Source organism: Meriones unguiculatus, chromosome 1 (assembly GCF_030254825.1).
Source record: "Meriones unguiculatus strain TT.TT164.6M chromosome 1, Bangor_MerUng_6.1, whole genome shotgun sequence".
Classification (NCBI taxonomy): Eukaryota; Metazoa; Chordata; class Mammalia; order Rodentia; family Muridae; genus Meriones; species Meriones unguiculatus.
Genome location: NC_083349.1, coordinates 108,815,444 through 108,838,613, shown reverse-complemented (window position 1 = coordinate 108,838,613; position 23,170 = coordinate 108,815,444). Strand labels below are relative to the sequence as shown.

Sequence of the window (23,170 nt, the reverse complement as noted above, 5' to 3'; positions counted from 1 at the left end):
ACATGCCCAGGCCCTGGGCTTCACTCTTGCTTTCTCCTTTCCCATTTATCTAATAACTTTCTCCAATAGAAAAAAAATGTCTCGTACTTTTCTTATTGGCTTCTCTCTTTGTAGCTAAGCCTGCATCATGGGATCTTGCATCTGTGCTCTGTTCAGGCCTTGAAACTGCACTAAGCGACCACTGCGTGAGCAGCCTCCTCACCACAGGCTGCGAAAGGAGCTTCCGGCTACCTCCACGGGGAATGACCTTACTCACTTGGGCTGTACCTCTTCCTTCTATAGAGACGTCGTCCTCACTACACTCTGACCGCAGCCACTCCTTTGTGTGCATTTTCTCTTCATTCCTTCCAGTCCGTGAGGATGCCTTCCAGACTGTGACCTCACTTCTGTCTTACTTGAGTCGCCTTAGCCCACGCCACACAGTCACAGCACAGTGTCCTTGCTCTGATCCATATAATGGTTTTCTTATTAAATTATTAAGAAACTAGAAACTAGAAAAGATGGAGGGAGCTCCAAAAATGTTAACTATAACCTGGCGTGGTGGTGCACACGTACAGGTCCAGGGAGGCTGGGGCAAGGGGAGTTCAAGTTTGAGGCCAGCATGGACTAAACAGAGACTCTGTATCCGAACACTTTTTTTTTTTTTCTGAGACAGGATTTTTCCATATAGCGTTGGCTTGCTTTGTAGACCAGGCTGGCCTCGAACTCAAAGCTATCCCCCTGCTTCTGCCTCCCTGAGTGCTGGGATTAAATGCATGTGGCCCAAATACTCTTTTATATAGAATGTGCTTTCACTGCACTGTACTTTTTTCCATGGAATTCAGATTCAATTTTTTATTTTTTTTAGACAGGCTCTTACTGTATAGCCCAGACTCCTGAATGTTGAGATTGCAGGTATGTGATACAACATCCAGTGAAATTCTGGTTATAGTAACATATGTACAGGCTAGGCAGTAGTGGCACATGCCTTTAATCCTAGGCAGGCAGATCTCTGAGGTCAAGTCAGTCTGGTCTACAGAGAGAGTTTTAGGACAGCCAGGGCTAAACTAACTTTAAAAAAGGAAAGGGAAAGCCCAGCATGGTAATGCGCACCTTTTATCCCAGCACTCAGAAGGCAGAGGCAGGCGGGTCTCTTTCATTTTGAGGCCAACCTGGTCTACAAAGCAAGTCCAGGACAGCCAGGACTATTACACAAAGAAACCCTGTGTTGAAAAACAGAAGAATAGAAGGAGGAGGAGGAAAAAGAAGGAAGAAGAGGAGAAGGAAAGAGGAGGAGAAAGAGAAGGAGGATGAAAAAGGAGGAAGAGGAAGAAGAATGAGGAGGAGAAAGAGGAGGAGGAGGAAAAGGAGAAGAAGAAAGAAGGAGGAGGAAAGAGGAGGAGGAGAAAGAGAAAGAGAAGGAGAAGGAGGAGGAGGGAGACTGCAGCCTTCATGGGCTTCCAGTAAGGTCCTGTCCCAGTCAATTCTGCCTCCACACTTGGCTGAAGTTGATGTCTAATGACATGAAGTTGCTATTTGCAAACTGGTCAAGAAAGGCCAACTCCCTCCAAAATCACTGTGGTCCTGAGGGACTCATATGGCTTAGCACAAATCCATTTTGTGGCTGGTAATAAAACCTTGAGAGTCCCTAACTCCAAAGGCCTTGTCCTGGATCTCTCTAGATCAGCACCGTTTAATCAAGAAAGCAGTTGCTGTCCACAAGCATCTTAAAAGGGACAGAACAGAGAAGGATGCTAAATTCCATCTGATTCTGATGGACTTCACTGACTGGCTTGTTATCATGAGACTAATCAGGTTGGGTCCTCCTACCAGCAATGCTGCTCCTGCACAAACATTTGTATTATGTACTCAAGCAATAAATCACACTAATTATCTTATAAGAGGAAAGGCCTGTTGCTTTGGCTGTGGCAGGGCAGCTGCAGGGCACATGCTTGCTTGGGAACAAACTGCTCACCTCACAGAGGCCAGGAAGCAAAGACAGGGCATAAGCTGGAGTTCCACATTTCTTTTAAATGCATATTCCCAGTGACTTAAAAATCCTCACTGAAACTCCTACAGAAGCCATTTGTTTGTCTGACTGTTTGAGATAGGGTTTCTCTGTGTAGCTCTGGCTCTCCTGGATCTCCCTTTGTAGACTAGACAAGCCTTAAACTCAAAGAGATCCTCCTGTCTCTGCCTCCCAATTGCTGGGATTAAAGGCATGCAACACCACCTCCCAGCTTAAGCTTTTGTTTTGTTTTCTCATTTATTTATTTTATTCACTTTACATCCTTATAGCCCCTTCTCTCCTTCCCTCTGCTTTTGTTTTAAAACAGGGCACAATTTAGTCATGCATGCTTTTAATCCCAGGAGTTGAGAGAGGCACACAAATCTACAACAGCAAGTTTCAGGATGGCCACCAGGGCTATAGAGAGCAATCCTGTCTAAAAAAAAAAAAAAAGTCAAATTTAAAAAGATAGATAAAAATAAAAAAATAAAAATAAAAGCTACAAGTCTTGCCTAGCTGAGCCTCAGAGAACCTCTGTGTGGACCCTCTTAGTCTGAGTTTTCCTCTGTCCAGCAGTATCAAGGATAGTCCTAGAAGCCAGGCTTGGTGACCCTGCTGTTTTGTCTCAGAATCCTGTGCCAGGTACATCTACTGCAATTCACAATTGGTCCATTTATTTTCAGACATATTACTCTGTATTTGCCTAGAAGACTAAACAAAAACACATAGGGATCGAAACTTAAAAGAAACTAAGGCCCAGCCAAGTGTGGTGGTGCATGCCTTTAATCCCAGCACTGGGGAAGCAGAGGCAGCCAGATCTCTGTGAGTTTGAGGCCAGCCTGGTCTACAGAGTTCTAGGACAGCCAGGGCTATATAGTGAGACCCTGCCTCAAAAACAAAAACAAACAAAAAAACCCAAACCAAACCAAACAAAGAAAATAAGGACCTGGGAGTTGAGGTTAAAATGAGATCCAGGTTTTATCATCATTGCACAGATCTTCCCTTGGATGGTACCCTAGAAATCTAGCTTCATCTAAGTCTCTTTGAACATCCTCCAAGACCTGAAGGTTTGCAAGAGTGGAGACCCTAAACCTTCTAATGAAGGCTTGGAGGTCACTGATTTGGCATTGCCACTCCCCTTAAGATTAAAAATGCTGTATGAAAGAACTGAGGTCCACTAAGGGAAAACTACTTCCTGCTTAAAGGAGTAGTACTGGGGCTGAGATGGCTCAGTGGTTAAAAAAGCACATGCTCCTCCTACAAGGCTGAGTTCCCAGCATCTTCATGGACCATATGTAACTCCAGTTCCAGATTGGATGCCCTATTCTGACATGTATTTAGTACATTCATACACGTAAAATAAAAATAATGATAACATTCTAATCCGCCCTGTTTACAATGCTGTATACTATTGTCCCCTTCTTTAAGAGTTAACTGGTCTTATCTCCTGACCAGGAGGTTTCCTCTGAAGAGCTGATTTACCTGAAGACAAGTTAAGGAGATAAGGATTATCCCCTCAATGAGATAATGCACTTTGAGACCTCAGAAGCTCTTACAGATTCCCTCTAAGCCTGACTACTGTTCTGAATTCCAACTCAAAAACATAACTTTTCTCTTCTCATTCTTTCTTGGGTATCAGCCAATATCCTAAGCACACTTGTCCTGTTGTTCAGGACACTCTTTCTCTGAAGCACACTCTCCACTTTCTACATCTTAATACCTCCATTGCTGACCCTTACTCAAAAGCATGCCTTTCTTTTCTTTTTACATTTTGTTTTTTTATGTACACGAGTGTTTTCCTGCACATTTATGACATGCGTATCTGGTACCTATAAAGACCAGAAAAGGGGACCAGATCCCCCTAGGAGTTATAGATGGCTGTGAACCATCACGTGGCTGTTGGGAACTGGATCCAAGTCCTCTGCAAGAACACCAGAGTTCTTGTCCACTGAGCCCTCTCCTGCCCTTTGAAGGCAGGAAGTGACTGCAGTCTGTTTGGGCATAAGCGCTGTTCCTCCAGATGCTGGCCAAGACAGCAGAAAGGGAGTGAAGAGTGACGCACAAAGTCACACATCTACAGTCCAGTCACTTGGGACGCTTGAGGCAAGGCAATCGTGTCATCCAGGAGTTTGTGGCCGGCTTAGGCAACAATGAGACCTAGTTCCTGTTGAGCTAAGGTCTGACCTGTGATCTTAGTGCCTACCAAGTTCTGACATCACAGATGTAGTCCCCTATGTTTTTTTTTTTTTTTTTTTTTTAACATGTGTATGTGCACACGCCATGGGATATCTTGGGGTGAGAGGACAACTTTCAAGAGTCAGTTTTCTCCTATCAAGCCTGTCTCAGGCATGGAACTACAGCTTCACAGCTGTCTCACTAGCCTATACTTTTACTTCTCTAGCCAGGACTTGTGGTGGATATTGAGACACATATGTCCTGGCCTGAGCTGTATAAGGGATGGGACAGTACAGTCAGATCTGCCTGGCCCCGAGTCTCTACTGAGACATGTAAATGGCTGCTCTGAACGGTAGGATGGGGCCAAGCAGGGGAAGAGACTAAGTCTGGGAGGCATGGGCTATTTCAGTATTCTTCACAATACAGGCCAGTGCAATTTCTTCAGTTAATATTCTTTCTTTAGCCCCAACAGCAAAAATCTCAAAGCAGTTCTTGTGTTGACAGCTGAGGTTGGCAGGTGATGGGATGAGACACTTCAAGAAGCAATGAGTCTAACTCTGGCCCCTCCCCTTCCAGCCACCTGCAGAGACTGGAGGCTACAAGTCCTCTGCCTCAGTAGAAGAAAACACCTACACACAGAGATTTTATCTTCTCCAGGGAACGGGTGGTTACTTGAAGGAACACAGATCCAAACACTAGGTCTAACATATTTTTATTCCCTAGGAACAAAATACATGAGGAGAAAAATCCAAAAGGAAATAGGTACACAGATGACAGAATGACACTAGGGTGTCCTGGCATAAGAGTTCAGAGGACAGCATTGCATAAGGGGCCAGGAGAGGGCCCTGTCTCTTAAGTACCACCTGAGGAGGGTTGGGGTCTGTGATGTAGAAAACGTGCGCCCGCCCTCTACACAAAGTAGAGGGCTTTCTGTCTATTCTGGAGCCCAGCGATACCAAAGCCTCCCTCTCGAGAATCGAGGTAGGCAGGTAAGAGTGAAAGGGGACTTAAGTATTACAGATAACCCAAAAGTGACCACAAGGGCCCACAATGGTTGGGATAATCCAGGTTGACATGACACTGAGGGAATCAACAGGTGGCCAAGGACTTCATGCTTAACAGTGGTGGAGCTGGTCAATTATGCTACTGAACAGTTACATGAAATGCTGTTTCTATTCACTCCCAAGGATCCTGGTCATACTTAACCAAAAGCCATCCTTTTTTTTGGTATATTCATTTATTTCCCCACAATGATATAATTCTATATCTTGCAAACCTGATCCTAAAAGACTGGCAAGGGATAATAAAAAACCTTCTCACCCTTGCACGCAACAGCTCCCATGGAGATGAAGACATTAAAGATCAAGGTCCTTTGCTGTGGGCTAAGTTGTCCACACCCGCAATGCAGAACACATGTAGTGACTCATCCATGCACTACAAAATAGCCTCTGGCTGCTGTCATGCTCTGAGGACAGACTGGAGGCTTGTGTTCCCATCACAGGTCACAGGGAGGTCTCCTGGACAATGTAGGTAGGACTGCATGGCTGGTGGACAAGGCCATCTTCAGCCATACTCTCTTTGCTGTCCTGCAGCACTCCATTCCTCATCTTCTCTGGGAACAGGCTGGGGATCACGGGAATATCCTGGGGAACACAAAGAACAGGGGTGAGGGTAGGCGAGGGCAGGTGGAACAAAGGTGAAACTGTCCACTTCAGAGCTTCCCAGGAGGGAGCCAGGCAGGCCCAGGGGAGAGCAGCAGATGAAAGGGTGAGCACAGCAGGCGCAAGGAGAACAGTGGAATGTGACATGTGACAGCAGGTCTCACCTGGCTGTGGCTTCTCCAGCAAAGCCGCTTCTGGCAGGATAAGGGGAGCAGTGCGAGGAGCTTTGGCAACACAGGGTAAATGGTTCCGGGGTTCAGGGACCGGCCCCGCATTCCCCCTGAAGGCAAAGGTGCTTGTCAGTCAGAGGCCCCTCAGAGCAGCAAGCATTCTGTTCTCCCTGTACCAAGGTCCCAGTCCTCCAGCCTACTCTGATGTCAGCAGGGAAGACTGGCTGCTACTGATACTCAGTGTCCCAAGGGCAGGGTCCTCCCTCCCCCAGACTGAAAAGTCCCTCTCAGCCCCTCATTTTTCTGTGTGGCAATCCCAGGCCCTCACCAGTAAGCAGACTGACAATCAGGCCCACTACAATGACTGTGGTGGAGTTGTGCGCACTGTACCATAAATAGGATAGGGAGTAGAACCGCTGTAGTCCTGTGGGCCTGGGAGGAGAGGGAAGGACAGTGAGCAGTATTTTGTCAGGGCATTCTCCAGGTACTTCCAGCCACCCACCAACCTCACCCTGCTTATGACCCATGGGAACCCATCCCTTAGAAAGGATCCCACGAAATTGCTCAAAACTGAGCTACCACCCAAGGAGAAAGAGAGGAAACCCTGCCTCACTTGAACTGGGTAGTGGAAGGCATCAGGGTAGTCACAGTGGCAACGGTCAGATTGCTGGGCAGGAAGGAGCTGGACCCATTAATGGGAGGGGACGCCACGGCAGAACTCATACTGTTCACTATGCTCCCAATGCCAATCCAGAAGGCCATGGTGAGTCCAGCCAAAAGGCCTATGATGGCACCCTGCCCAGAAACAGAGTCAACTCTCCTGTCACAGGCCAACCACACCAATCCCCAGAGCTCCTGCTGAAAGCCTCAGCAGCCCAATTCCATGCACATGCATATCTGGGGAGCCAGAGGAGTCACTCACAAGAGGGTTGGCACATGGAAAGAACATCCCAAGGCAGAAGAGTCCCAGCAGTGGCCCTCCAACCATGCCAAAGATGCTGAGTGCCGCCTGGGGTTGATGGAAAGAGAAAAGAACAAACAGGCCTGAGACCCCAGCCTCAATGTCCAGTGAGTTATCAGCTCTTGGTTTCTTCCAGGGCAGGAATGGCTGTGAGTATACACTCTGGGCTAACATTCTAGAAATGACATTGGGGCTTTCGGTCACTTGAGAGTCTGTTTATAGTTAAAGGCTATCTAAGAAATTACGGGGCTGGTGAGATAGCTCAGGGGATGAAGGTGTTTGCTGTCAAGGCTCACACCTGAGTTCAATGTCCAGAACCCACATGGTACAAGCCAAGATCTAATTCCCACAAGTGTTCTCTCACTTCCACCTGAGCAGTAGCATGTGAGTACACAAGTAGCACACAAGAAATGAATAAATGTTTTGCTTAAACGGGGGTCTTTGCGTAGCCCAGGTTGTCCTAGAACTAGCTCTGTAGAGCAAACTGTCCTTGAACTCAGAGATCCATCTGCTTCCTCTGCCTCCCAAATGCTGAGATTAAAAGTTATGTACCACTACACCCAGATTAAATGTAATAATTAAATCCCTATCAAAACAGCTGTCTTCATTTCCTGTTTCAAACTATCCCTGCCAAGAGTTTCTTTCTCCTCTCCACAGTCATTACCTGGAGCACTGATCCCAGATGAGAGGAAATATAGGCCATTCCCAGGCAAAGCAGTCCATAGGCAAAGGCTGGGTAGAAACACAGGAGGAAATAAACTGAGGAATAAACAAGAACGGGAGGGGTAACACTCTTCCAACCAAACTACCACTTCTGAGCCCCAGAAAGACATATTACCTCATGCCCCAGCCCCAGCATCAGGGCTGCTGCTGTTCTCAGACAGAGACCCAGACCCTATGTACCCCTGCTCTTCCCTGCATGCAATACATGATGGGTGAAGGCTGTGTGATGCATGAGACATGTGCTGAATGAGCCCAGGACAAACATAACCTCAGAAGGCTGATGACATGGTCAGGGTGTTATCTTAGAAGATTTAAGAGCAATTCTACCAAGGCTTCGAGAAAGCATGATGGCACGAGTGTCGGTCAACTCAGGGAACCAGGGTTGAATCAGGTCTTCCATTGTGACAGTTGCCAATGAATTGAATGCAGAGGATATGGTGCTGCAAAGGAGGGAAAAGAGACAAGCTCTGTGGGGTCTGAGGGCCAAGAAAGGGAGAATTAAAGGCGTTACAGAAGGATCAGAGGCATAAGAAACCACCCTGTCCATAGCCCAGGCTACATCAGAGGTATGAAGGCAAGACTTTTCTGATGAAAGTACAGTTTGATCAAGTAGACGACTGATACTGTCAAACAAAAGTATGTCTTGGGAGAGGCTAAATTGTGTCCTGCTATCCAAAACAGATGGGCACACTGTTCCAGCAGAGGCAGGTATACCACATCTAGGGCAAGGTAGAAGGGAGTACCTGAGGGATCCACTGAAGAGGCAGGCAACGAATAGCCCAGGCAGCCCTGGTATGTCCTTCAGGAGGTCCATCACAAAGTAGAGGACTAACTGCAAGCAAACAGAGCACTCAGAAAGGTGCCACCTCCTGCTTCTGTGTGAAGCCCCTGGACACACCCTTGCTAATCCAGAGCCTGGGTGCATCAGAGAGGAGAGGCAGACACGAAGGCATCTGCCTCAAACAGTGATAAAATGGGCTCTGAAGAGCAAGCCACCTCTGATGAACAGTGTGATGTCAGCATGCTGCCTACCTCACCAAGCCCGTCTTCTGTAAAATCAGGCTATTGGGAAGCTTAGATGAGAACAGACATGTAACAGTTTCCAACAGAGCAGTGGGGAGTTGGTATCAGTTGGTCGACACCCATCAAATGGGATGAGCACTGATTAGATACACTGGAGACTTGGATCTGACATGCTAGACAGCTGGGCCTTCAGGACAGCAAAGAACTATTCATGCATTTTTTCCAATTCAGCCACACAAATACTCTGCTTAGTGACCCAGACCAGATTCCCACAAGCACAGGAAGGAGCCAGAGAGGCCATCTCACCTGGTCAGGGGCTGCTTGCTCTTGCTGGGGGCTCATATTATATTTCTTATAGTAGGCAAACATGACCAGACCAATGAGGCTGCTCATGCAGAGGGCCACTTGCTGGCAGGGAAACACTGCATAGCAGGAGCTGCAAAAGACAGAGACGGCACTAATAGGCACTCTTACACATGCCCCCCTGAACCTTCAGGAAGTCCCTAATAAGGGGGCAGGGACTCTGAATCCTCTCCCACCCCATTGTCTTTAGGGAACCCCTTTCCAAAGTGTCTGTTCCAACACTTCCCATCCCTGCACTCACAGCACAGCAGCCTTCTCTGAGTGGGAACTGAGGTAGCGCTGCACCTGAGCCTGATTTACTCCATACAAGGAGAGCATCATGAAGACACCCCCAAAGGCCAGAGTCCAGAATGTGTGACGCACAAAGGGGTCAGGATTCAGCCTGCAATAAGAATACTACTTGGTGAGACAGGCTCCATGGCACACACCTGTAATCCCAGCACTAGAGGAGGCAGGGAGTCCAGGACAGCCAAGGCTACACAGAGACCCCTGTCTCAAAACAAAGACAAAAACAAAACAAAAAACTAACCAACCAACCAAACAAAAACAAAACTCCCTGGTCACTACCACAGCCAAGATGCCTATTTTTCTCCTAAGACAGGTCAGTGAAAAACAGAGCAGAGCCACCACCTCTAGGCCAAAGAATGACAGAAGGCACGGAATAAGGAGAGCCAAGATATAGTTCCATTTCTCTAAAACTAGCCTCATCTCAGGCATGCATCAAGACACTGTCTAAGCCTTCTATAAACACCATCCAGGCACTCAACATCACCTTTCTTCCATTTGGTGCACATACTTACTCGATTCCAGAGATGAGGTTATACTTGGAAGCCACATCCCATACATGCCCCAAGCCACCAACTCTGGCCGATCCTACAATAATAACCACCAGCTGCCCTAGGAACATGACTGATGTTTGAAACACATCTGTCCAGATGACAGCCTTCAGTCCACCCTATAGGGGAAAACATGTATGTTAAAAATGTCAGATCAACCAGAGAGAGTGGACACTACACCACTAACAAAGCCCCTGCACAATCCCTCAAACTGTTGGGAGTATCCCACTTTCTGCTTTTCATAGCAGACACTTATCTTGTTCCAACCTGCCCCACCCTAGTTCACCCATTTCTCATCTCTTTTTATGCTATCCCTTCTTTTCCTTTCCCTGTCTTCCTGCCATTGCCCTAGGAATTACTGAAATTACCAGTGCAGTGTAGATGTTGCAGACAATTCCTAGAGCCAGCACTGACAGCCATAGATCAAATCCAGTCACTGTGAACAGATAAAAGTCACACTCCTCTCTTTGGAAGGTCGCCCAGGGTGAGTGTAGCTACTCAAATCATGGAGACAAGCTGGCTGTGGTCCCACACACCTTTAATCCCAGCATTCTGGGAGGCAGAGACAGGTCGATCTCTGGGAGTTTAGCCTGGTGTTTATAGCAAAGTGCCAAGACAGCCAGGGCTACACAGAGACCTTGTCTCAAAAAAACAAACAAAAACCCACCATAAAAATTATGCAATTAGTTATTAAAGATGAACTAAAACATTTTCAGAGCTCCACCGAAACGCTGACTAACCCGTTGAGGTTTGGCATGGTAATGTTTGACCAGCTTTCAACTGAAGTTAAACAGGTCTACTTTGACCTCTGGAAAGACCAAGCCAAGAGCCCAGTCAATGGGTCAGCTCTCTCAAGGTCACATTGTTTGTAGTACTCTACTCTCTCTGCCCCTCCTAAAGCATCTTCCCAGTCTGCCAAGGCCAGAAGTCAAGGACTAGAACCCCTCACCTGCATTGAGGGCCAAGGATGGTGCATAGAGAGCAACTCCCATGTAGATCACCTGTAGGATATGGGAGAGGATGTGAGGGAGAAGAGATGCAGGTGGAAAAACAGTATCCCCAAGGCTTCCCTTCACTTCTCCCAAAACCTAGCTTGATACCACTGTTAAATCTGTAGTGGCACTGGATAAAATGCCATCAGGGACTTGGCCACATTGTCACTCATAGGGATTTTAACTCTGTCACTTGGAGAGCAGGGAAAACTCCAACAGCTTCTGAAGGCCTGAGTTCAGCTCCCCCTCCCATGCCCCAGGCTGTTTCCATAACATTCCACTTACACTTACCATCTGAAAGATGAAGGTCACAGTCCCACAGATCCGCACTGCTTTATTAAACCGGAGCTCCAGGTACTAGAGAGAAGCACAAAGAATTTATATATCCTTTATGGCATGGTATTTCTGGACTCCAACCCTAACAATATATAACCTCTTTCCTCAAGAGGCCTACTAACACAAGGGGATGAATATCCAAAGCATATATTCTAGACCTCCTAGGCATGGCACTCCCCTGTCCCTTCCCCACTTCCCCACCTTAACTCCTCCTGGGAAGAACTGAGAATAACGGAGAAGCAGTTACTCTTTAGGTGGAAGTGTCCAGGGTCACAGCCCTCTTGGGTACTTTCTCCCCTTCTCCATCCCTGGGCCTGGAAGTCACCCTCTCCTGCTTACCTCATAGGCGCTGGTAAGATGCAGGCGGTAGAAGACAGGGATGAAGACGTGAGCAGGGATCAGTAGTCCCAGGAAGTAGGAGCACCCCAAGAACCAATACTGGGTTCCGAATCTGTAGATCTCAGCTGGTGCCCCCAGGATGGCCACAGCTGACTGGAAGGTGGCCAGTAGGGACAGTGCCACAGGAAGGCAGCCCATTTTGCGGTCTGCCAACAGCAGCTCACCGACAGTATGGCGGCCCCAGCCACGGCAAGCATGATAGAGACCGATGACAAGGGAGAGAAGCAGCAACAGGCCAAATACCACATAGTCCACAACAGAAAAGGTGGCAATACCCACGTTGGTGTCTGAGGTTGTGTGGAAGGGAGCTGCAGTGCTCTCCCCTGCACTCATCCTCACTGTGCCTGTGTTTTGCAGCGACTTGGTACTCCTGGGCTCTGAGCTGTCACTTGACTGAGCAGGTACAGGCAAATGGCTCCAAGCTGACTCAGTCCCACAGCATGCCTCTTCCACCCAGTGACATGGTTCAGGGGGAGCTGTAAGAATTCATCTCTCAGTCAAGCCTACCCTGCCCTCATGGCTGCCCACCCACAGGCTTTGGACGTGTCATGGCCAGACTAGCCAGCCAACACAGTGGTGAATGCCTAGAAGGCATGGGGTAGGTTTGTTAGATGTTAGGGAGGGAAGAAGCAGCAGAGCTGAGACAGAAAGGAGACAGTAACTTGGCCAGGACCTTTGGGTGTGCAGTTACGAAACTCAGGACCTTTCTTGGGTCTCCACCCAAGTAATAAAATAAAAAGTCAACTCTAGGCCAATTTTCATACAATCCCCTGCTTCTATTTGCAGGCACAGACCCAGTCACTACACTGTACTTAGCCAGCAGAGCCCAGCCTGGCGCCACAGCCCAGCAGGGAAGAAATGGAGACTAATGCTAGCAGGGTTTTCCCTGCTCTCCTTGGCCTCAGTTCCACCTCTTTGAGGTGTTATCCCCTCACTGACCAGTGAGCTCATCTCCCCGACAGTCTCAAGCCCCATTCAGAACATCAGCAGGCCAACCATTCTTCTTCTTTTGGGGTTAAAGGCATGTGCCACCACTACCCAGGTGTACTCCTTTTTAATATCCCCAATATCACTAGAGAAACCCTACCACTGTATCTCAGCTCCTGTTAGACACAACAGTCAATAGCGGATCTGCTCAGAGAGGTAGGATTGAAAAGTGAGGCAGGACCTGGAGAGATGCTCATTGGTAAGAGTACTTGCTCTTATAAAGGACCCAGGTTCTGTTCCCAGTATCCATATGGCATTGCCCAATCACCTGTAACTCCAGCTCCAGGGGATCTGATGCCCTCTTAGGCCATTTGTGGCATCAGGTACACACGTGGTACATACATGCAGGCAAAACACCCATATATATAAACAACTCTTAAAAACAGCAAGACAGACAAGGTGACAGGACACTGCAAAACAGCCAAAAGATTCAAAGTTAGGATTACAGGACCTCTGGAAAAGACAGTCAGTACTACAAGTTGAACAGCAAGCAGAGAGTGAGTGATCCCATTTATCCTGCTGTGAACAGACATACCTGGAGAAGCAATCCCTCTACTGAGGCAGAGCTGCCTGGAGCAGGACAGAGGTAGAGGCTCCAATTCTGTAAGTAGCTGAGGAGAGAGCAAGAAGTGAAGTCACAGAAAAACATAGATGCTCTTTGTTCTGGGCTCCTCAGGGAACCAAACACTGTGTCCAAATGGCCCTTATCACCCTATGTCCCCAGACTAAATTCTAAAAGCTCCAGAATGGAGAGCAGAGAGCTCACATTCAACAGCATTCTTAGATGGATTAGACTCTAGCCTAAACTGTTCTTGGCACTCTGTGTGCTAGACAGAGTTAGAAAGGAGTTGCCAAGACTGGAAAGTTACTTTTCTAACTCTATGTACACAAAAGTAATAATTCTAAGACTATGCCACAGCCCTTTAAAGAACAAAGATGGGCTCACGCTATTCACAGTAAACCACTCTTCCAGCCTCGCCATTTTACACAAATGCATACAAAGGCCCAGATCATTCAAGTTTACTTGTTTTCCCTATGGGTATGTTTGTAAGCAGATTCATAGATGAACATGAGAAAGCTACGGGCTGCTATCAGGTATCTTCTCCAGTCATTTTCCAGGAAGGGTTTCCCAGGCCAGCTTACAGAGATCTATGGGCAACTACAATGTTGGTCTTCATACTTTGGTGGCAAGCCCTTGATCTACTGAGCTACCTCCTTGGCCTTTCAATTAACCCTTCTAAAAGCACAACTAACTAATTAACTAACTGTCAGAGGCAGCATTAGAACCCACACCTAGGGATTTCTCATCTTACTCTCCAGGTGTGTCAGCTGTCTTCAAAAGCAATCCCCTAGAAGTACTCACGGGAGACACTAGAGAATGCCACACATTTAAACAGCCAACTCACAACAGTTAACATTCTCTGAACACACCCAGGCATGATGGCACACCCCTTTAATCCCAGCACTGAGGGAGGCAGAGGCAGTCGGATCGCTTTGAGTTCCAGAACAGCCTGGTCTATAGGACAACCAAGGCTACAGAGAAAGCTGTCTTGGAAAAACAAAAAACAAAAAAACAAACAAACAAAAAAACCCAAAACAAACCCCTCCCAAAACCCAACAACAACAAAAACAACCAAACAAAAATTCTCTGAATACCTGCTATGTGAGCAGTAACTAAAGTGCCTCATTGTCACTAGTTCAGATTTTTGCCTTCAGAGGAATCAGCCGCATCTTAGATCCTATCTACTACCTTCCCTAGGTGCTAAATTCCCAGCTTATAGTGGTTTAGGTAGGGTGGCTCAACAGACTCTTACAAAATAGATTACAGTTCTTACCCTAGTAAAGGTCACTACACTTTGAGACCCCACCCTTCTAAATCCAAACACCCTCCCTTTAATTTGCATAAACACAAGCAACTTCCTTTTCTTGTGTGTTGGTTGCTGTAGAATCTTCCTTCCCAACCTCCTGCATGGAGAGTATAGGATACTCCAGTTGAAATCTGTCTTAGAGTATCTCTCTACAGAATCTGTGGAGAGTCTTTCTGTTTTATTTTTTTGAGACAGGATCTCACCATGTAGCCTTGGCTGGCCCAGAACTCACACTGTAGATTATGCTGGCTTTGAACTCAGGTACTGAGATTAAAGGCTTACACCACCACACCTAGAAAGAATATCTATTATAGGGGCTGGAGAGATGACCCAAAGGTTCAAAGAGTTTTAACTGCTCTATGGAGGGCTCCAAGCAACCACATCAGTCAGCTTGAAACCACTTGTAACTCCAGCTCTGTCACTCCTGGTCATCCCAGCACCCACATGGACAAACACACATAGTGCAAAACAGTAAAAAAGGATTTTTCAGAGGTAATTCACCAATGATCCAACCTCATTATTCCCAAGACTAGGAAAGGAGCAGAGTGCAAACTGTAGTCAGTCATTCATGGAACAGTGTAGATTTCAAGTAACCCAGGGACAGATTAACACACCCTGCCCACCAGACCAGAGCATCTCCTCCTGCACTGTATTCAGACACACTCGGACACATATTGCCTGGCCGGCAATGTGTAGTTCCCACAGACTAAATAAGCCTGAACTATAAACCTCACAGGACAAAGACAGGGTCTAAGCTTGGGTCACATGTCCTGTCACAAATGCTGGTCTTCAGATCAAGAATCCCAACAGAGCACTCCGGTTTAACCTAAAGATGCCCCAGGCCTTGGTATATTGCAACACTTTGGCAAGCTGTCACTTTCCGGCAATCTGTCACTACTATGAGATGATGAAAACTATAGAATGGAAGGGTGGTGGTGGCGGCACACACCTTTAACCCCAGCACTAGGAGGCAGAGGCAGCCAGATCTCTGGGTTCCAGGCCAGCATGATCTATAAAGTGAGTTCCAGGACAGCCAGGGCTGTTACACAGAAAGTTCCACCTGCTTCTGTGCTGGGAGTAAAGGCATGCACCATCACCCCAAAACCAAACCAAACCAAACAACAACAAAAACCAAACCCAAAAGAAAAAAAAAAAAACTCTATAAACTAATCCTATAATCCTAGCACCCAAGGGACAGAGGCAGGTGGCTATGAGTTCCAGGACAGCCAGAGCTTTACAGTGAGTTCCTATCTCAAAATGAAAACACCAAGGGGTGGGGGAGAGTAGGTCCCTGTACTGACTGGGTCCCTCTACTCATGGAGTTTCCTGATAAATAATCTGTGTGAGGCATCAAGAATCATCTAGGACAGAGGAAGAAGAGCTAAGCAGCCAGGAAAATGCCAATCCAGTAATGCAGCCTTCATTTCACATGATCCAATTCTAGGAAAAGAACAGTGGCTTTCTAAAAACTCCACTGGTTCACACCGATGAGTGTGTCTATCTCTGAGTGGTGGCCAAAAGAAAGCCAAGTTATTTCACAAATAAAAGAGGCTTTTTAAAAGTCTCACTGTAGTCACACACTGCGCTGGATTTAACTGCGGGCAAAAAGTACTGAGGGTTTGTGGGCTTGTTTCTTTAAGTACTGGGGACCAAATGAGCTAGGAAAACACTAGGTGAAGGGCCAAATCCTCACCCCCTTCCCCTTTGAAATGTAAGGGAACACCTGCAGGACCAACTGCCACCGAGGTCTAGGGTTTAACATTCCTCAAGATCTGAATGGCCGTTCTCACTAAAACAATATATCCCAGCATCTAAATGTACTAAAAAATGTTAATTCAGGATTTCCAGGCAGACACCTGGAGCATGTGAAAAGGAAACATAGGCAGGATACCTGTGATGAGCCCAAATTGTCTTTGGAGGTTTTTTGAGGGATCCTCACCCTTAGGTGTGATGGGTCTCCCCTTCCAGTCAGGGCTCCCGACACTGCGGGAGAGAGTTACCTTGCCTTGCGTCGGCGGTTCGGCCAGGACTACCAAAGTTCCTCCGTTCTTTCCGAAACCAGCATTGTTCTATTCCTGGGAAGGCAGAGAAAATGAGTCAGGGAGGCGTCGTTCCCGCTTCACCTCGGTGCCCGGAACGCTGCGCAACATCAAGGTGAAGGGTTCCCAGGCTCGTGTCCTCCTTGCAGGCGTTTGCCCTTCGCCCTCCGATCCTCGCTCCTCCAGCACCCTTAACCTCTTTCGCCGCAGTTTTCCTCTTCTCTCCACACGTGGCGGACCCACCACTTTGCGCTAGTATTTGAGACCGTCCCCGAGACCCACGCCGAGGCTCACCCCGCCCCGCCCCTCCCAGCTCCGCCTCTGCCGCCCGAGCTGGCCGAACCCCAGCCTCTCGGCCCCTGCCCAGTCCCCGCCCCTCCCGGCCCACCTGCGAGATCGCCACACGTGGGTTGCTGGCCCGCCGGCAGGTCCGGCCAGCAGCGGCCGGCTTGCTGACAGCGGGACTCCGCCCCCAGCCCGTCCTGGTCGCCGCGCCGCCATGTTTACTGAGGGCGGATGGACCGGCCCGGGCAGAGAGCACTTGCAGTAGGCTCAAGGCAACCAAAGCGCCGCCTGGAGAGGCCTGCGCTCCATGAAGAATGGAGAGGTGGTGGGTCTGCCCACCGCGAACAGGGAAAGGCGAGCGCGGACAGAGCCCACGAGTCCGCCAGCCGCCCCGGGGCTCTGGAAAATTACGCCCCGCCCCGCGCGCCTGCGGGCGGCCGATTAGGCCACGCCCCAGAGTGACGGGCTTCTAAAGGCTGGGCCACGCCTCAAGGCGGAGGCGGGACGCGCTGGGGGCGGAGCCGCGCGCTCTGCTCTCGCGAGTGTCAAGGTTGCTCGAAGTGGAAAATGGCGTCCCGGGCGCCGGGCGGTTCTGTGCGCCCGATAGTTTGGGCTGCTGCCCTGCTCCTGGCTCTGGGCACGGAAAGGGCCGTGGCTCTACCTGAGGTACAGAAGAAAGTTTGAGATCTGGATGGACACGGTCGCTGGTCGTCAGCCTTGTGTCGAGCTCGCCCGCCGGTGGCTGTCCCCTTGGCCAGCCCGAAGCTCAGAGTTGGTCCCTGAAGCTTCCCCCAGCCCCGTCCCTGCTCCTGAGTACTCACACACGTAGCGCTGGCCACTGGCACCTTAGCCCTGCCCACATTCAGAGACCTTTGAAATTTGACCTTGCTTTTGAATAGCTAAGTGTTCTTCCACTACTGAGTCTCTTCGTTCTTCTGTCATTGGACGAATACTGTGCGTGGTGCAATGGCAATGTATTTTGTGACGCTTGGGTTCGTGGTGTACCTGCAGCCCTTTAACACTTTCCGAACACTCCTGTCAGGCGGAGGAGTCTCTGTAGATGGTATGCTGTAGTCAAGTAATGATTCGCAAAGATGAGGCCCTTCGCTAGGCAAGGACTTCGATGCCCGGTTGTAAGGGAAAAACTGGGTTCTATTTATAAAAGCCACCTTTCCGCTCTGTGTTACAGGAATTCTGGAAAGCACACGGACGCCCTTGATCTTTGTTCGTTTCTCTTTTTTTCTTTCTGGTGTCTTAATAATGTTTCTTTTTTTCTTCTGCAGATATGCACCCAGTGTCCGGGAGATGTGAAAAATTTGTCCAGAGTAGCTGCTTACTGTGAGGCTACATCGAAGCTAATGCAGGCCCGATGCTGTCTAAATCAAAAGGGCACCATCTTGGGGTGAGAGAGAAGAAGACATCCTTGGATATTCAAAAAGACTTACCAGATTGGAGTCTGCAGGCTTGCCCAACTAGCTTTCAGGATAAATATTGGTACCTAACTGGAGGCGCCTAATGCTTGATTCTGAAACGTTTAAACTTGATATAGTACTTTTAGATAGGTAAACAATATTTTGCTATTTTTTTCTGGACAAGTGATAAGGTTTTTTTTTTTTTTTTTTTTGCCATTTTATAGGCTTTCGTGGCATCATCTAAAATAGTTTTATTATTAAGTCTTTGGATTATTTTTTACTAAAATACACTTAAAATTTTCTTCATTTTATTTTTAGTGTGTGTGTGTGTGTGTGTCTATGTCTGTGTATCTGTACGGGTACATGCACTTGAATGCAGGTGCTGGAAATGTCCAGAGACCTTGGATGCCCCAGGAGCTGAGAGTGATAGATAGTTCTGAGATGCCCCATATGGGTGCTGGGAACTGAACTCAGGTCTTCTGCAGGAGCAGTACTCACTCTTAACTGCTAAGCCATCTCTCCAGCCTTTTACTTTTTATATCTTGTTATTATTTTGGGGTACTAGGTAATGAACCTAGAACCTTGTGCATGCTGGTAAGCTACCTTTCTTTGGTTTAGCTTTTCCTTTTCTGGTGTTTCTTTGAAACAGGGTTTTGTTATATAGTCCTGGCCATCCTGGTACTATGTAACACAGGATGGCCTCAAATTCATATCAATCCTGTAACAGCCTTCTAAGTTCTGGGATTATAGGACAGAGCCATCACACCTGGATCCTTTCAGTATTTATCCATTTTGACACATGATCTCACTGAATTGCCCACACCAGTCTTGAACTTGTGATCCTCCTGCCTCAGCTTCCAGAGTAGCTGGGATTATGGGCTTTTGATACCAGGCCAGATGCTAAATTATATGTTTTATAATGCTATAATGTTTGTAGTCTATAGGTACTCAGTAAATGAAAAAAATGATGTGTTTAAGTATTTGTTTGTTTGGTTTTTCAAGATAGGATTCTTCTGTGTAGCCCTGGCTGCCCTAGAATTCATTCTGTAAACCAAGCTGGTCTCAAACTCAGAGATCCACCCACCTACCCCTGCTCCCAAGTGCTGGGATTAAAGGTTTGCCCCACCACAACCACATCCACCACCATGACCCAGCTTGAAGGCTTTAAGTCTCTAATGTATAGTCATTTACAGTTATCTGTGATAGGAAATGTGCTTTGGAAAAACTTAAGTCATTTGACTTTTTTTTTTCCCTTTTGTTTAAAACCTCTAGAGCAGCCGGGCGGTGGTGCATGCCTTTAATCCCAGCACTTGAGGAGGCAGAGACAGGCAGATCTCTGTGAGTTTGAGGCCAGCCTGGTCTACAGAGTGAGTTCAGGACATCCAGGGCTAAAACAGAGAAACCCTGTCTCAAAAAAACAAAAATAAATAAATAAATAACCTCTGTGGCTAGGCCTGGCATGCATTTGTAATTTCAGTACTTGGAAGGAGGACCAACCATTCAAGGGAACCCTCAGCTACTTAGTGAATTTGAGGCTAGCTTGGGTTACTCTGAGATCTTGTCTCAAAAGAAATGATCTCCTTGGGGATGCTGAGCATTGTCATTCTTGTCTCTAATCCCAGCATCTGAGAAGCTGAGGCAGAAGGATGGTCACAAGGTTGAGACCAACATGGGCTGTAAGAGTGAGACCACATCTCAAAACAGTCAGCTGTGTGTGGTGGCCTTTAACCCCAGGACTCAGAGGTGGAAGAAACGAAGGTGGATCTCTGAGTTTGGTGCCAACCTGGCCTACAGAGTGAGTTCCAGGAAAGCTAGGGCTACACAGAGAAACCCTGTCTCAAAAAACAAAACAAAATTTCTGTAGAGCAGTGGCTATGGCTCCATGATAGAGTGCTTACCTCAAATGCACAAGGCTTTGGGTTCAATCCCCAGCAACAACAACAAAAATTTCTGAGTCTGAGAATCACAGTATGAGACCTGCTAATCATGGAGGGGAAAAAAAAAAACCCACAAAATTTCTTCCAATATTTGCACTGCACATAGCTGTACTGATTACAACTGTGTGACCCAACAGAAGTTTCTGTTGATCAAAGTGCTCCATATCAGTACTGAGCAGCACAGGAGCCATGGTTTCACACATGTCTGAAGTGTTGCTTGTGAGAATGAACTTGAATTTTAGGCAAATTAAAATGTCAACATGAAGCTAGCGCTAAATAGATTGGATAATGCATGATTCAATGTCTGTTACCATATACTTACTCTTATAGTTCTGAAAATAATGATGTTCCATCAATATAGCTTACATGGGTATGAAAAAAGGCATAGTAGATGGCATACACCTTTAATTCCAGCACTCAGGGAGGCAGAGGCAGGCAGATCACTGTGCATTTGAGGCTAGCCTGATCTACAAAGCAAGTCTAGGACAGCCAAGGCTACACAAGAAACCCTGTCTCAAAGAAAGAAAGAAAGAAAGGAAGGAAGGAAGGAAGGAAGGAAGAAAGGCATAGTTAAACTAATTACTTTGTTTCTTCAGGCTAGATCTCCAGAACTGTTCACTGAAGGATCCCGGTACAAACTTTTTTCAGGCTTCTACTGCTGTTATAATGTAAGTGGTTATGAATTTTCCTGCCCAAAAGGTAATTATCTTAATGGAAAAGTCTTTGGAGATAACTTTTTTTTTCTGTGTATAGCCTTAGCTATCCTGGACTCACTTTGTAGATCAGGCTGGCCTTGAACTCACAGAGATCTGCCTGTCTTTGCTTCCCTGAGTGCTGGCATTACATGTGTGCATCACTGTGCCCAGCTAGAGATAACTCTTTAAAAGATAGGTTAATAGTATCTAAATCTTTAGGTCTGTGGATAGCGATTGGACTAATAGCCCAGGAAAGTGTGTATAAAAATATAATAGCATGCTCTTTTTTTTTTTTTTAAGATTTACTTATTTATTTTATGTAAATAAGTGCTCTATCTGCATGTACACCTGCATGCCAGAAGGGGGCATCAGATCATATTATAGACAGTTATGAGCCATGATGCCGTTGCTAGGAATTGAACTCAGTCCTCTGGAAAAGCAGACAGTGCTCTTAAGCACTGAGCCATCTCTCCATTCTCCACCCCCTTTTTTTTTGTGACAGGGTTTCTCTTGTGTGGCTTTGGCTGTCTTGGACTTGCTTTGTACACCAGGCTGGCCTGGAACTCACAGAGATCTGCCTGCCTCTGCCTCCCAGATTGCTGGTTATATAGGCACGCGCCACCACACCCGGCAGCATGCTCTTCTAAACAGAGTACTAACAGTGTGTACTTTGCAGAGACCTTCAAGCAAATCCTCTCAAGGATGATTTGGCGAGCACCTTCCGTGGTTTTACTCAGCTCCAGACTCTGTGAGTAATAAACAGAGTGGGGGAAATAATCAGAGATGTGAGCTGCTGTGTGCTCAGCAACATCAGAGTTGCTGGTGCGTGCGTGCATGCGTGTGTGCACTCGAGTAGTGGCCATATGTGTCTGAGTGACGTGTGTTAGGGATTGAACCCACAGCTCTGTGTATTGCTGAATGTTTGTTTTACCACCAAGCTACACCCTAACCTCTTCCAGCTGTGCATTCATGAACACGTGTGTTGTCTTCAGGATACTACCACAGGATGTCACCTGTCCTGGAGGTGTTCATGCCTGGGACAGTGTTACCTCTTTCACGGACAAGCAGATTTGCCAGGGGCAAAAGGACCTTTGCAATAGCACTGGAAGCCCAGGTATGCTGTAGTATGGCCACTTCATTGGAAATCCTTTTCCTTCTTTCTGAAGTTAAGCTATTCTGTACTTTAGAGAAATAGAGATGCTAAAGGGCTTTTGTCCAGAGTTCTCTGTTCCCCTGAAAAAGCTTCGTTTGTTATTGTTGTTACGTTCTGATTATAACAGTTCTTCCAATTTCTGTTTTTGTTTCCATGTCCTGAGACAGTCTCTCTGATCTGGAACTTGCTGTGTACACCAGAACCCACAGAGATCTCCCTGCCCCTGCCTCCAAAATGCTGGTTGGGATTTAGGTGTTTGTCACCATGCCTGGCTTTTTCCTCTGCTTCTGAGCTAGAAATAATTAAGAGAATCTAAGCAGATATTTGAGAAAAATACCTATTGAGATCCAGTGATAGCCTTCCATACAAGTACCAGTCAGGCCCATCCCTGTTGAGCTTCTGAGATCAGAGGAGGCTGGCTCCTCAGGGACCTTAGTCTCCAGTGACTGTTTTTTCTCTTAGTCTCAGAAACGTGTCCTGAGAATGGGTCTTGTGCGTCTGATGGCCCTGGCCTTTTGCAGTGCCTTTGTGCAGATGGTTTCCATGGATACAAGTGTACGAGGCAGGTGAGGAACTGGACCTTTTAGAAATAAAGGAATGCATTAGGCAAGAACTTCTCAAAGATACAAGACAAGGAACTGATGCCAGTTGCTGATAGGAATCTACAAGGGACGTGCCCAAAGTGAGGGGATGAGTGACTAAGAAGGAACTAGGTGTTAGAACATGGCCCTGTGCATATATACAGCTGTGACTTGTTTTGCTATTCTCACAGGGCTCCTTTCCACTGCTTATGTTCTTTGGGATTCTGGGATCCACCACGCTAGCCATCTCCATTCTCCTTTGGGGGACCCAGCGCCGAAAGGCCAAGGCTTCATGAACCACAAAGGGCTTCCTGCCCACTTGAGAGCACCCTGATTTATCGAGTCCCTGCCAAGAAGATTTGCTTCGTTGACAGACATTACCGGCCAGCGAGTGGCTCCTGCTCGAGGCTGAACCGGCTAGAGAATGAAAGATGTCACTAGGGGCCACTAGTGGACCCACTGGTCCAGAGTGGACGAGTACTAGTCTGTATTATTGGCTACAATAAACACTTTTCCCCGGTTGTTCTAGGGATTACTGCCCTGCCTTTGCGTGTTTCTTGTCTGACGGACTGATTTGGGAAGAGTCG

At 47.3% G+C, this 23,170-nt stretch overlaps 2 protein-coding genes across 14 annotated transcripts; one reads left to right on the top strand and one right to left on the bottom strand.

Annotated features, from left to right (window-relative positions):
• Window positions 1-4,857: 4,857 nt before the first annotated feature.
• Slc5a6 (solute carrier family 5 member 6) lies at window positions 4,858-17,604 on the bottom strand. 10 transcript variants are annotated; one of them, XM_060365026.1, is made up of 19 exons: window positions 17,467-17,604; window positions 16,421-16,556; window positions 13,149-13,224; window positions 12,882-13,023; window positions 11,567-12,102; window positions 11,183-11,248; window positions 10,849-10,900; window positions 10,268-10,335; window positions 9,864-10,018; window positions 9,305-9,445; window positions 9,007-9,136; window positions 8,421-8,509; window positions 8,005-8,117; window positions 7,619-7,686; window positions 6,916-7,002; window positions 6,607-6,788; window positions 6,322-6,425; window positions 5,988-6,103; window positions 4,858-5,805 (listed from the first exon to the last, which is right to left on the bottom strand). In XM_060365026.1, exons 5-19 carry the CDS (start codon window positions 11,957-11,959, stop codon window positions 5,665-5,667), a joined length of 1,905 nt encoding a protein of 634 aa, XP_060221009.1. In that variant the 5' UTR covers window positions 11,960-12,102; window positions 12,882-13,023; window positions 13,149-13,224; window positions 16,421-16,556; window positions 17,467-17,604; the 3' UTR covers window positions 4,858-5,664. The 10 variants fall into 10 exon arrangements, with proteins under 10 accessions (XP_060221009.1, XP_021491073.1, XP_060221013.1 ...); XM_021635398.2 differs by having other exon boundaries at window positions 16,482-16,556; XM_060365030.1 differs by lacking the exon at window positions 17,467-17,604 and adding an exon at window positions 16,909-17,187 and having other exon boundaries at window positions 16,373-16,556.
• On the top strand, window positions 17,313-23,113 carry Atraid (all-trans retinoic acid induced differentiation factor). Of its 4 annotated transcripts, XM_060365039.1 has the most exons (8): window positions 17,729-17,868; window positions 18,089-18,207; window positions 19,840-20,012; window positions 20,751-20,822; window positions 21,526-21,597; window positions 21,842-21,963; window positions 22,465-22,568; window positions 22,775-23,113. In XM_060365039.1, exons 3-8 carry the CDS (start codon window positions 19,864-19,866, stop codon window positions 22,877-22,879), a joined length of 624 nt encoding a protein of 207 aa, XP_060221022.1. In that variant the 5' UTR covers window positions 17,729-17,868; window positions 18,089-18,207; window positions 19,840-19,863; the 3' UTR covers window positions 22,880-23,113. The 4 variants fall into 4 exon arrangements, with proteins under 4 accessions (XP_021491076.1, XP_021491077.1, XP_060221022.1 ...); XM_021635401.2 differs by lacking the exons at window positions 17,729-17,868; window positions 19,840-20,012 and adding an exon at window positions 17,313-17,471; XM_021635402.2 differs by lacking the exon at window positions 19,840-20,012 and having other exon boundaries at window positions 17,728-17,868.
• The last annotated feature ends 57 nt before the right edge of the window (window positions 23,114-23,170 follow it).

Coding starts and splice junctions, on each gene's coding strand:
- Atraid (XM_021635401.2), top strand. CDS start 17,373: ATGGCGTCCCGGGCGCCGGGCGGTTCTGTGCGCCCGATAGTTTGGGCT. Junction 17,472..18,088: donor GGGCCGTGGCTCTACCTGAG/GTACAGAAGAAA, acceptor TTTCTTCTGCAG/ATATGCACCCAGTGTCCGGG. Junction 22,569..22,774: donor GATACAAGTGTACGAGGCAG/GTGAGGAACTGG, acceptor CTATTCTCACAG/GGCTCCTTTCCACTGCTTAT.
- Slc5a6 (XM_060365026.1), bottom strand. CDS start 11,959: ATGAGTGCAGGGGAGAGCACTGCAGCTCCCTTCCACACAACCTCAGAC. Junction 6,426..6,606: donor CCTTCCACTACCCAGTTCAA/GTGAGGCAGGGT, acceptor CTCTCCTCCCAG/GCCCACAGGACTACAGCGGT. Junction 6,104..6,321: donor GATTGTCAGTCTGCTTACTG/GTGAGGGCCTGG, acceptor CTTTGCCTTCAG/GGGGAATGCGGGGCCGGTCC.